The 14,042-nt window shown below is 37.1% G+C and overlaps 1 protein-coding gene across 1 annotated transcript in view; it reads left to right on the top strand.

Annotated features, from left to right (window-relative positions):
- Positions 1 to 14,042, top strand: part of Wdr37 (WD repeat domain 37) — a 60,604-nt gene that overhangs the window by 9,481 nt on the left and 37,081 nt on the right. The window contains 5 exon segments of the mRNA XM_028859399.1: positions 4,698 to 4,794; positions 7,136 to 7,231; positions 7,511 to 7,575; positions 11,188 to 11,323; positions 13,075 to 13,146. Of these exon segments, the coding sequence (XP_028715232.1) occupies positions 4,698 to 4,794; positions 7,136 to 7,231; positions 7,511 to 7,575; positions 11,188 to 11,323; positions 13,075 to 13,146 (466 nt within the window).

Below are 14,042 nucleotides of genomic sequence, written 5' to 3' on the forward strand. Positions count from 1 at the left end.
TCTACTCTCTGGAGTGACTTAACCTGCCTTTGTCTTTGTCTCTGCTATAGTGAGTATATGTGGTCCTTTGATGAATGTACTAATACATGACTGATAACAAGTTTTGCTTGTATTTTTCTAGTGCCTTTGTAGATGTCAAAATGTTAGGATTTTTGAAAAGTATTACTGTGAAGTCTAGATAAAGTGTTTTATTAAAATAATCATGAAGTATATATACCTATATAAGTATGTACATATACGTTTTGTTGCAGGATATTTGATCATACTGTGAACCCTGAGATTGTGTTTATTTATTGGAAAAACCTCTTTCTAGTTGTGGTGTGGCTCTGCCCTAGCATACACCTTTAATCCAAGAGCTTTCTGCTTGAATATTGTAAACAGGTTCAAATAAAGTCAACCATAGGTCAAGAGGCAGAGTACGCAAATAGTTGACAGGAAGTGAACATAGGATTATTAAGAAAAAACCATGGCGGGTAAGAGGAAGTCAGGAGGACAGATAGGGAAATGCTTAGGAAGGAGAAGGGAGGGACATTGAGTTTGAGAGTTTTGTTTGAGGAAGCATAAGAGAAAGAAGAGAACTTTCTGGGACATTGGTGGAGGAGGAAGGTCAGCTGGGTGCTTTCTTTGCCTTTCTGTGCTAGCAGACTTTTACCCTACCATCTGGCTCCTGAGTCTTTGTTGGTAAAATCGAACAATGGAGATTTAGTCAAAACAACTTTTGTAACTTTTTTTTTTTTTTTTTTTTTCCACAATTAGACTGTATCAGCCATAGTGCTGTAGGATAAAAAGGCTTGTATCTGAGAAATTGGCCTTCATGAATGCTGGACCTTATTAGAACTGTGTAAGCAACTTCTTGCAAGGGACTTCTAGTATATAAATTCTATAGGGGCAGTAGGTGTTCACCTAGAAACCCACAGGGTTATGGCTTGCCACAGAGTAGATATCCAGTTGATACAGTGGGAAAACAATTATTTCACTGTATTTAAGAAATGATGCTGAAAGGGTCACCCTGGTTAGTACAAGTTGTTTTTTACAGGCTTTTTTTTTTTTTTTTTTGGCTGCAATGCATATTTTTCCTTTATTGTTTTGAGAGGGTCTTGCTGTATATAGGCCAGTCTGACCTTGGATTTGGAATCCTTCTGTCACAGCTCCTCATGTACTGGGATTACAAGGCATGCTGCATCTTAGCTAGCTTTTGCCTAAATGCTTCTGCTCTACAGTTGGTTGACTCTACAGGTGTAAATCTTGTGACGATAGAGGGTCAACTCTGTCTGCCCTTGTCTACTTTCTATAAAAAGTTACATTTTAGTCTAGTGAGGGATATAAAAATCATAAAAAGAGCTTTGACAGTATTTACTTTGCTAGGTGATTGTAACAAAGTACCATAAACTATGTCGCTTAAACAACATAAATTATGGCTGGAGAGATGGCTCAGAGGTTAAGAGCACCAACTGCTCTTCCAGAGGTCCTGAGTTCAATTCCCAGCAACCACATGGTGGCTCACAACCATCTGTAATGAGATCTGGCGCCCTCTTCTGTATACATAATAAATAAATAAATCTTTAAAAAAAGAAAAACATAAATTAATTTTTCCATAATTCTGGAGGATGAAATCCAAGATTAAGGTATGGAAGGGTTTCCTCTTAGCATTTAGGCATCTGTATTGGCCTGCTCTTAGGGTTCTGGCAGGATATACCTCAGCTGCAGCCACTAAGAGAACTCCCTGTGTGCATTCGATACATTTCCTTATAAAAGGCGGGCCTTGTACACCTCTCATCTCATTTTCTTCCTTTGCTCTCATCCCCAGGGACCAGTCTCTACCCGCTTCTCTGCTCCCTTCTTATCCCTTCCCTCAAGAAACCTCCCACATAGGCCCTGTTACATGGTGTGTCACCTTCCTGAAGTTTTTAAAATACACCTCCTAAGGCCTTACTTGTAGCTGTAGGTGATTGCTACCTTTATGCATCCAACATTATCTTTCCTCTTTGCATGTTTCTCTTAACTATTGTAAGGCCACTGGTTATAATTAATTAAGATCACCATTATAACTGCATTTTAATGGTCCCTTCAATAAAGATCTTGACTCTTACTATAGGCACATTCAGGGGTATTCAGGTTTGAGACATAATTCTTCCATTTGAGAGAGTAAAACTAAACTGTGTGGTAGGATTTCCTTGATGGAAGTGTTATCACCTTTGATAAAGGTGCCCCAAAGTTATTGTAACATGTAGGCAGTTAAACATGATTAGTATGTCTTAGTATTTAAAATGTAGCTTAAACAAGAACATAATTACATTGACATTTAAATAGTCATATGTAGCTGGTGGCTACTAATTGGACAGTATAGGTAAACAATCTAAAGTGGTTCTTAAAAGTTTTTTGATTTACTCACATTTCTAGCAGTGAAAAATTCTACTTTGTTGGCATATTCTAGAGCTACTTCCCACATGAGGTGAATTTGTTCTTAGTGTTGTCTTCCATTGTGATGTAGTATAAGGTGGTAATTGTATCTCACAGTAGGCATTTCAAAAGGTAATTCGCAGTTCTTTCACCTGAGCAACCTAGACCTGTGTACTACTCTCCTGGCTCTCTGAGTTTCCCTTGTTAGCTAGACAGTTTGATAACTGAAGTTATTTGGAGTGGAACTAACCAGCATGAGATGTGAGTGGCCACGCTGACCTTCCCTTTACAGGAGGGAAGAAAGTGTAAGTGTTGATACTGCAGCTGCAATGGTAGGTATAAGTGGACTCCTGTGGGAAAACAGAGATGTGCTGACTGTCGGTAGTCTGGATTTACAGGAGTGATCACTTTAGATACAGTGTTTTGCAGTGTTCTTTTGGTTATTATGGAATAATATCAAAAAAAGTGAAGGTTAATTGCCATGATACTGTATTAGGTTAATGTTCTATATCTTAATTTGTAAGTGTAAAGTTCTTTGGAGAGACGTTAAGATTACCAGTTCTGCCAGATTCAGTGTTTAAGCTAGCATGTATATATTTTAAATAGTTTACAAAATTTATGGGAGAACATGTGATTATTGAAAAACTCAAATTGTGGAAATGTTCACTGTTTTTTGAAATTTATAGTCCTAAGAAGTTAACCTGAGTTGTAATTTAATAAATATTGTGTGTATGAATATTTTTAAAATTTGCAGCTTACCAGGTCTCAATTCAACAATTGGTGTTGAATATAAACTTGAAAAGTCACTTGAAGATTATATCGATGTTACTTGAATATTGGGAAACTAATATAGAAGTATTTGAGAATATTATTTTTGAAAAATACTTTTTGTGCTGGGGAAAGGTGGGGCACACAAGCTAATTATGTAGATAGAATCCTTGTGAAGATTAGAATAGAAAATATCAAATAGTCTATTTATTAATAATGTTCAGGAAAAGTAAATTATTTTGTGAACTTATTTAATGACTTGGAAGTGTTCATATGTTTAACTTGGAATTATGTTGTAGATGTTGCTTCCTGCTTTCTTCACTCTGCCTTTTAGATAGAAACTGGAAGTGAGAGGGGAAATGTGCAAAGGTATGAAGGATGTGACTCTACTACTAGACAGTTTTTTCTTGTAGGCAAGATTTTCTTTTCTCTTCATAATAGTCTTAGTTATAGAGTTTTAGGAAGTCACTAGTTAGTTTTGGTTTGAAGCACAGTGGATCTAATTAGGTGATGAGGCAGATCTCAGTGTATAGCCCATTGCCCATTGAAAAAGTGTTTTTTTGTTGTTTTTAAATAGCGTGTGGTAGGCTATTTGTAACATAGCTTCACTTTTGGAAATGGCTTTGCTTCTCTATGAATTTGGAAATTTTTGAATAAAGTAAGCTCATGTTCCCTCTGTGTCAATGCAAAACTAAGCTTTTCCTCCAAAGGGAAAAAGTTTACTCTGAGTCAAATATTTGTGACCAAGGCCTAAGAACACAGATTATGTTCACCTGAATAACTTGCTCTAGTGTGGAAGAGGGTACAAGATCTTTTGAGTCACATAACAGAAGAATGACATGTATCGGTGCATTGGTCAAATATATTGTTGGGGACATCTGGCAGGCAGGCTACAGCAGAGAAGGGGAGTCTTTGCTGTGGGTTTCAGGTGTTCTGACATTCTTAGCTTTAAGGTTGCTGGATGCTTGCGGTGTGCCCAGTGCATTCTAAAAGGTTTACCTAGCTGATGTTAGGTCGGCTACAGAGGTTGATAATAAATGGCTGTTCCAGATGGTTTGGGTTCTTAGTCTAAAACATTAGAGATCCACAATCAAGATGTTCTGGTTTGTCAGTCAGTCTTTAATATCTTTAGCACCTATATGGCTGCTTCAGAGAGAATTGTATTCACACGTGTAAAAGGAAAAGTTATGTTATTTTGTAAAATGTTTGCTCTTAAATCTTGTATTTAAGAATCTAGGAATACATTTTGATTATTGTTTCCTTTGTAGAAACTTGAATCTTAAAAAAAAAAAAAATTGAGTATTGGGGATTGAACCCAAAGTGCATGCTAAGTACATGCTCTCACTGAGCTACATGCCTAGCTAAATTTTAAATTCTTTAAACCTTCATATATGTATAAGCAATAAAATATATGATGTTATAAAGTAAGAGTTTAAGATAAATGATAATTTACTTTGAAAAAAATATTGTTGCTTGGTATTAAAGTGATTCATTCACTTATTTTAAACAAAAATATTTGTTTTGTACAGGATTCCAAACTGCCTTCTTCAGTTCGCAGTACATTGCTGGAACTGTTTGGTCAGATAGAAAGAGAATTTGAAAATCTTTACATTGAAAACTTAGAATGTGAGTATCTCCTATCAGTGTATTTAAAAAATGATTACCTCTCCATAGAACTCTTTGAGAATAATATTTGTGGGTTGAGATTCATCATTCTTTTATTTTCTATTCTGTTGTTAAACATGCTGACTTAAACATATTATTGGGACTGGAAAGATGGTTCAGCAGTTAAGAGCACTGGCTGCTCTTCCAGAAGTCCTGGGTTTGATTCTCAGCACCTGCATGACTGCTCACAGCTGTTTGTAATTCCAGTTTCAGGAGCTCTGATGCCCTCTTCTGACCTCCAAGGGCACTAGACAATCATGCAGGCAAAATAACCATACACGTAGAAAAGATTCTCTTACAGTTCTGTGGGTCTAGCATGATTCTTGCCAGGATGAAGTCAAATCCTGGCAGAGTTGTCTTCCTTTCTGGAGCCTGTAGGGACAAACATTTGCTGCCTGTTTGTATGGTGACAGGATGCAGTTCTTTGTACTTTTAGGACAGGCCCCTTTATCACTGTCCTTGGCTTATGTGCCCATCTCCTTTAGTGATGTGATGGTTTTTCTTAGGTCCTCTCTGAGCCTTTCTGTCTGTTTCAGTTCTAAGAAGGTGTGACTTGATTGAGCCCCTGGTTATTCCAGGATGACCTCCCTACTTGCAGAACCCCTGAACTTGTAGGCTAACATTGTTAACAGGTTATAGTGCTAAACCCTGAGAATCTTTGAGGGGGTTACCAGAATGACCAATCAAAATTGCAATTTTATACAAAAAGAATGCATTTCATTTTTCATATACCAAGTATACCATAAATTATATAAACTTTATCATCTCTTGAAAATTTCCAAAAACATGTTGATGTGTGTGTGTGTGTGTGTGTGTGTGTGTGTGTGTGTGTGTGTATGTATGTATGTATGTATGTATGTATGTATGTATATAAGAACTGGTCTACAGAGTGAGTTCCAGGACAGCCAAGACTACACAGAAAAGTCCTGTCTCAGGAAAAAAAAAAAAAAAAAAAAAAAAACAAAACCCAAAATAAATAAAATGTTAGGTACTATGTATCAGTACTATGTGCTGATTTTAAGGATTTTTTTTTTTAAAGTATCAGAGTTTTAGCAACTGAAATATTTTGGGTGTTTTTATTGTGATTTAAGATATCCACATCACAAAGCACCTCCTCCTCCAGTTAAAAATAAACTTTAAAAATTACTAATATTGGAAGGTACTTTAACTTTATGTTGTCTAGCACTTAGAAGTTTTGGTGGCTCCTTGGTACCCATAAGATAAAGTCCCAGTTTCTTTGCCTGGGTGCTGTATAGAGCCTTTGGCCTCAGCCTATTCATGACCTTGACTTGTTTTAAACTTTGGTCAGACAAGTATCCTACAGTCCCAGGAAGCTTCATGGTATCCTGAGAAGCATGTAGGCCCTAGAGCTGGGTGGACCTGTGTGCAAGTCAGGTCCCAGCTTAGTACTTGGTGCTTTTAAAACAGTTACTTCCCTGGGCAAGTCTCTGTCTTCTCTGTTTCACAGTGTAGATGCCTGAGGCCTCTCCTAAGGTCCTTTTTGATAGCCAGGAGAATCATAGTTTTCTGTATCTTTAGTTACTGTGTTCTTTGTAATGGTCCATTTTTATGTTTCTCTTCCCTGACACTCCTAGTCTTGCATTTCCTATTAATTTTTCATTTTGGAATTTTAAAATCTTTGTTATACATAATCCTCATGTGGAGATTTTCTAGTGTCATATACCAGTAGTTATATTACTATATTTTTTCTCAGTTACAGTATCCACAAGTAAACTATAATTATTTCACTGAATTTCAGACAGTGTCAGATTGTTTTTAATTGCATGAAACCAGCAAAAAGGAAGCTGTGCTGAATAAGAATTTGAATATGCAGGTGTCTGCTTGAGACCCCAGTAGTAACATCTTCACAGGGTCACAGGAGTGAGCTTTCATTTATTTATTTTTAAAGATTGGATCTCATATAGTCCAGACTGGCCTGAACTTGAAATGTAGCTGAGAATAACTCTGAACTTCTGATTCTCTTTTCTCCACCTTCTAAGTGCTGAGATTGTAGGCATTCACACCCAGTATATATGGTGCAAGGATGAAACCCAGGTCCTTGTGCGTGCTGGGTGAGCACTCCATAACTGAGCTTCATCCCCAGCACTGACTTCGTTCTCGGAATGATACCTGGAATGATGGTTTGCGTGTTTGGAAACTATTATCATCTTGCTTTTTAGGATTGTTTTCATAACATTTTTTGACAGTCCTAACTCACAACATTCTTATGTAAGTTTTAGAAGTGATGAGTACGTTTGAACTTAAGACCAAATTTTACATTAAAAAATGTTTTTATTTCCAGTGCGCAGAGAAATTGATACTCTTAATGAACGCTTAGCTGGTGAAGGACAAACGATTGATGGGGCGGAATTGAGTAAGGGCCAGCTCAAAACAAAAGGTAAAACAAATGCTTGTAAAGTATTGTACATAGATTACTACTCAAGGGAACTGAGATTTAATGAAGGACACCGACTCATTTGCTCTTTACTATCAGCCGAACTTGGAATACATAATTCAGATACAGGTCAGATGGGAAAGAGCTTGGGTCCCTCTTCCAGCTCTGCTGTGGTCCTTATGACTTGGTGGGTGCACAGATCTAAGTTTCCCTTTCTACAGCATAGCTGTACTTTGCAATGCTGTGGTTCTTGAGCTGATTGTCAATTCTCTGTCTCCACAGCGAGTCACAGCACCAGTCAGCTTTCTCAGAAGCTAAAGACCACCTACAAGGCTTCAACCAGCAAGGTATGCAAGGCACTGGCTCTCGAACCAGTCATGTGGTGCTTACGGTGTGCAGATGTGTACTTTAACTTGCATATTTTCCAGTTAGAAATGTGTAATAGAAAAATGTCTGGTTTCTAGAAACAACCATTGCTAAATGGCTACAGAATGTAGATGCTTAGATACTAACTTAGATACTAACTTCAGTGAGATCAATGTATTATGCATTAGTAATTTTTTGTCTTTAGAAAAACAATGTATTTTGTATTGTTAATTGGCTTGTTAAAAAGTATATGGATTCAGAGATAGATAATAGCTAACTATATGGAGTGAAATTCTGTGTGGGCTAAAGTTACATTTTCATTATTATTTTTCAATATTTTAAGTACAAGAAGAAAGTGAGGGTGTGCTTCTGAGACATGGAGGGACAGTCAAGGGTTTTCCTTTTAAAGTGCCTAGTACAGACTTGAAGTGGCAAGGATTTAATTGTTTGGAAAGTTACTATATAATTGTCAGTATTTTGAGGTAATAGTATATATCTCTAATTTGGAGTATTTTGAATATATAAAAGATAAATTAATTACCTAATTTTGATGAATGTACACTCATTGGGTTGAATGCGAGGGGAAAAATTGAAATTTGTACTATGATTACATAAATATTACCAGCTTTTTATTTTTACAATCATTGTCTTGGGCTGACAGTCATTTATTTGGCAGGAACAATGAGCTTAACTGTAGTTAAAAGGGGAAGTCTAGCCTTTCTACCTTCTCTTATTTAAAAATTCTTGGTAATCATTATTTAGAAGAGAACCATGGGTATTGTTGACATTTTCTATTGTGTACTTTGATAGCATCTGGAATGTAAATTGCTGTTTCATTGGATTTTTGTTTGTTGTAATGTCTAGTTCACCCTAGTTTTGAAATTTGTGATTAATTTCAGTGTTCAAAATGAAGTCTAAAATTATGTTCTTCATTTCTTGTTACATTATCTTGAATTAAATAGATTGTTCTGATGCTTACAATTTTGTGTATATAATGTGTGGTCTTAGGATTCAAAACTTTCTGGTTATTTCTGAAGTAGAGGAAGATATGCTTATATATAGCAGTCTTTTACCATGAGCAATTAAAAAAAGGTTTGGACAAAGGTAAGGGCATGCACAATAGTATTTTGCTTTCAAAATATATTAGAACTATTTAACAGCAGTCATTTTAGGATTAGAATATGTCAGAAGCATATTCCTAATGGACTTCTCAGCAGTTTGTACACTGTATGTACTCATCTTAAAAAGTAATGAAACACAAGACACCTGAAACTTGAAGAGCTAATTTGGTAACGATATATTCTGATTTGTACCACAGCATGGATTCTTGGTATTAAAGCTAAGCACGAATGCAACAAGAACATGCTACAGTCTAGATTCATTACTTGCCCTCCTTGTGACTCAGAGCCATGAAAGGCAAGTAGCATGTTTGGTGAGACAGTGGGAGCACAGAAGTGTATGAAGAAAACCCGGAGAGGTTTTCCCTCCCCTGGGCTGCTCATGACTGATTGCTAATGCTTATGGGCGGGGTTGTGGGGGAAGGCAGTCTACCCTGAAAACTACTTTAAAGAAACTGGTGGAGATGTGTGCATATTTCTTTAGAAATTATTTTTTATAGTGGAAAAGGGCCTTTCTGATTTGCTTTTAAAGTGCTTTAGGTTGTTTGTGTTGTAGTTAAACTGATTTAGAATGTCGAGAAAACATGATGCCATTGCTTTATTCTGCTGTTGTTCTGCCCGAATGTTCCTTCTAAGTAATTCAGTTGTTTTGTTGGATCTCTTTATAATCTTGACCAAGTCAGTGCTTTTTTTAAATTGAGACAGGGTCTCTCTGTTGTCTTGCCTGTCCTGGAACTCTCACTATGTGGATGAGGCTGGCCTAGAACTTAACAGAGATTTTCCTGCTTCTCTCCTGCCTCTGTCTCCTGAATGTTGGGATTAAAGGCATGCACCACTATGACTAGCTTAAGTCAGTGTTTTATTTTGTTTTTTAAGCATAATGAACATTATGGAAGTGGCATGTGAGATTGTATGCCATGGTATTCATGTTAAGTATATTATTCTGTTTCTGAAGTATATGGTTGTATTCTCATGGTAGTGCCTCTTCCACTCTATCCTTGAATGGGGTAGGTAAGAAATGTGACTCAGTAGTTTCTTATACTAGAAATGTTAAGAGATTTGGAAAATGAAATTTACCACAACTTAGGATGGTGGTAAGTTTTATGTGGCCTATAACTTCTCTCTCTCTAAAATGTAGTACTATTTGGCATCTCAGTGGTGTTTTCTGTAAGCACAAGCACATATGGAGAGGGATACTCTTGTTGATTTTAAGAGGGAGACTAGCAATTAGAAAGATGACAATAATGGGTTTGAGATTTGAACAAGTTATTTTCTATTTTCTGTAAAATTTAAACCAATTTAAAAAGAATTGGCTTGTATCATTTGTGAAATTTCAGTCTCTTAACTAATCATTTTGTTTTTGTCTTTACTGTGTTGGGGAGAAGCTGAAAGCACATAAATAATTAATGTAACAGATTGTGTCTACATATGTTTATATAAGAGTAAATTTGTATACATGTCCTAGGCTTTGCGGAATCATTGTTGAAGGCAAGCTGTTTGAATCCATTAATTTTGTTTTCATGTTTTCTTACATAGATTTATAGATCCATTATTATTTATATTTTTTCTGATTTACTTAAAAGTTGAAATGTTTTCATTTATCTAAGAGCAGCTTCATGATCAAAGTTTAAAGAAATATTTGCATTTAGTTTTTTCCTCACTTTATAGTCTTCATTATGAGGGAAATGAGAATTGTTACATGTGTCATTATATGGACCAGTACCTTACTGTGTGTTCCTCATTGTCTGTATCATCTCAAGTCTGTTTCCCATTAGAATATGAGCTTCTAAAAGACGTTTGTATCTCTCAGCTCTGTCTCCATCTAGCATGGCACGTGGCTTCAAGCAAGTGCTCAATAAACAGTCTTTAACAAACCTCTTCATCTGCTACAAGTGTGGTCATTTGATTCCTCTTAAAGCATGGGCTTTTTTTGTTCTGATATGTGGTTGGTGTAAAATGATCAAATTCAGGGAAAAAATGAAAGTTCTGTGAACACACACTTTAGTGTTAGTAGTTTGGGGTATTTTTTTCCTCAACCTTTTCTTATCTGTTTCTCTGTCTGTCTGTCTGGTCTCTTTCTCTCTGTCTGTCTTTCTCTCCCTGTCTCTTTCTTGGTGTGTGTATATGTGTTTTAAAGATTGAGAACTTGGTTTGGTGATGGAGATTTGGGGAAGAGTGACTTGAGAGGCCCTGGGGTGCCTTTTTTTTGCAGTGAGACATTACCTGACTGACTCCTGTGCACTAGTGGAGTGGGGAGAATTTTCTGAAGCTTCTGAGCATGAGCTGAGTGAGGGCAGCCTTCTTGTGAGGCATCTCAGTTCTATTCATGCTTGTATTATATTCCGTTAGTGTTTACAATACCCTGTTAAATTACTTACACATTTTCAAGACATCTTTGTGCTGTTTTGCCTTTTTTAACTTAGAGAAATTTAATTCAGTAAATGTTTAAAAGTGCTTCTTTTCTCCTCAATTTAGATTGTCTCCAGCTTTAAGACTACCACATCAAGGGCCATCTGCCAGCTTGTGAAGGAGTATATTGGCCACAGGGATGGTATCTGGGATGTCAGTGTTGCAAAGACCCAGCCTGTGGTTCTTGGGACAGCGTCTGCCGGTGAGCCAGACACTGTTGCAGCTGGCTTGTTAAGATGTGGCTTTGACTGATAACTCATGAAGTGTGGTGGAAGAGTTATGAAACCAAAGCTTTTGGATCCAGGTGTGGTGGTTATGCCAAAGGCCCAGCACTTGAGCTGGAGTGGGAGGACCTCACGTTCCAGGCCAGCATGGGCTGTGATATAAAGTCCTGTCGTATTGTCTCTCAAACAAAAATGAAATGAGGAGGAAAGAAGGAAGGAGAACAGGAAAGGCTTTGCCTTGGCATGGAGCACCCATTTCTCCTGAGACGTGTAGTCCTTTGTAGTAGTCCCATGGGTAGATGTCACAGCCAAGGCTGGACTCCTGTTTTTGAGGCAGTAGATCCCTGGCTTCAACTAAGTTATGTGAGCATGTCTGTATTTGAATGGTAGAAGCAGCATAGGTGGGAGAGTTCTTAAACGCTAGGTGGTTTTTATTGGCTTTGTTCCTGGTCAGGCCAGGTGTGCTTCTGACTTGGGGGTAGGTTTGTCATTTTTCTCCCAGCAGTAAATGGGAAGGGTTGTGCTAGCAACTGAAAAATGCGTATTCTCTAGACTGTTGAGTTGTCACAGGAGGCTGCTCTGCAGAGGGGGATGCACTTCGTGGGTCACAGGGTAGGTCCCACCCTACCACGATAATTTATGAAAGCTCAGATTAGTCTAACATACTACTTCTTCAGATATGAATGATGATTGGATGTTGAAAATGACTTTCTTAGCTTGTGAGAAGTTACTTTCTTACTAGAATCTGTTTTTGTTTTTGTTATATTGAGAAAGGGTTTCCTGGAACTAGCTCTGTAGACCAGGCTGGCCTTGAACTCACAGAGATCTGCCTGCCTCTGCTGCCCAAGTGCTGGGATTAAAGGAGTGCACCACCACCACCTGGCCTGGATTCTGATTTTTAAAAGTAAAAGAGACCCAAAAAACCTAGTTAGAGTGTTGAGAGTTTCTTTCCTGTTTGTAGTTGTGCTCATTCTTAAACATCTTGGATGCTTTGAAAGTATTAGTTAAAAAAAGAGGGGGTGGCTTCTGATATTTCTGAAATTTCCTTTGGATAATTAGCTACTATTTCTTCTTAGAAATTTTTTTAATTTTCCCTTTCCCCCCTTAATGCTTGTGAGAGAAAAAGGTCCAAAGGAACAGCCATCATTTCATATAATTTAAGTGGATTTGGAGGCTAATTGAATTTGAGAATTAAAAGATGTTCTGTAAAGCTCTAATATTAGGATAAAATAATATATCTATGATATAAATGATTTCTGTATGCCAGTTTCACACATGATGGCCTCGGTGAAATGGTCCACTAGGATATCAAGTCCAGTTGTCCTTGTCTAGTTCTGTGGCTTCAGACAAGTCACAGCACTTTTCTTAGGGTAAATGAACTGTACAGAATAGAATCAAAGTTGCAAGAACTGTTTGGAGGACTGGAGAGATGACTCAGGGGTTAAGAGCACTGGCTGTTCTTCCAGAGACCCAAGTTTGAATTTTGATTTTTAGCATCCACATGGTGGCTCACTACTGTATTTTAACTATAGTCCCAATGGATCCAGTACCCTCTTCTGTCCTTCTAGGGTACTGCATACATTGATATCCATGGAGGCAAAAATGCATACACATAAAATAAAACTAAATTAAAAGTACCTGTTAAGGTGATGTGACTTACCATTTTTAGAATATTATTTTATTTTTAAAGAAATAGTGATGTCTAAATTATGACTTCTTCATCTTGTAGATCACACGGCTTTGTTGTGGAGCATAGAGACTGGCAAATGTCTTGTCAAATATGCTGGCCATGTAGGCTCAGGTAAGCATTACCTAAATGAGCACAATAATCAGAAGCTGTGTTTCTCTGGTTCCTTTTTAAAATTTTTCATAATAGCAACTATATTGGTTAAAAAGTTTTATACTTGATATAAAATTTTAATATTTTGGTGGTTGGGAGACATGTAATATAGTCAGACTAGATAAACTGTCCTTTACCTTATACGAGTAATAAAGGTAAAAAGTTTAATACTTAAGTAGTGCTACGTATTAGTCTACGTTGTGTAACTGTAATTATTTATTATAAACCATGTGTTAGAGATTAATGTGTAATACTTCGGTCAGGCAAAATAAAGGATGTTCCCACTGACTGTGTGTTTGGGTCTGTAGTTTATATTTTATAGTAACTCTCTTCTGTCTCTTCAGTTATACCTGGGTATTAACACTGTTTTGATCAAAGTTCATTTTTGTATTTTCCTCCCAAACATTTAGAAATTTCTTTCACCTAGTATGTCTTCATCCAGTCTCTGTGCAAGACTGCCAACCTGTTCATTCCTCTCATCTGCTAGCTGTCACTGTTCCCTTAGTTTTGATGGATAGCCTTGTTATTGGGCACTTAGGTCCATGAGCACATGTGTGCGTGCGTGCGTGCGGTTTTTTCTTCTCCATTGTGCCTGTGCCCATATTAACAAGTCATAGAAATCAACAGGACAAAGGCTAGAACATAATGTGTATTTAATGATAAGACAGTCTCCTAGGGAAGGGACTTGGGCTCCCTGTTGCCTCCATTCTCTTACAGAAACTTTTTTTTTGGGGGGGCTAAGTCTCACCTAAAGAAAATGGGGTTTAAAAGATCCTCACTTTTGAAAGAGACTTTTTTTTCTTTTCTTTTCTTTTTTTCCCCCAGTATGTAAGATCCCCACTCATTCCAGTCCTGAG

Source organism: Peromyscus leucopus, chromosome 5 (genome assembly GCF_004664715.2).
Source record: "Peromyscus leucopus breed LL Stock chromosome 5, UCI_PerLeu_2.1, whole genome shotgun sequence".
Classification (NCBI taxonomy): Eukaryota; Metazoa; Chordata; class Mammalia; order Rodentia; family Cricetidae; genus Peromyscus; species Peromyscus leucopus.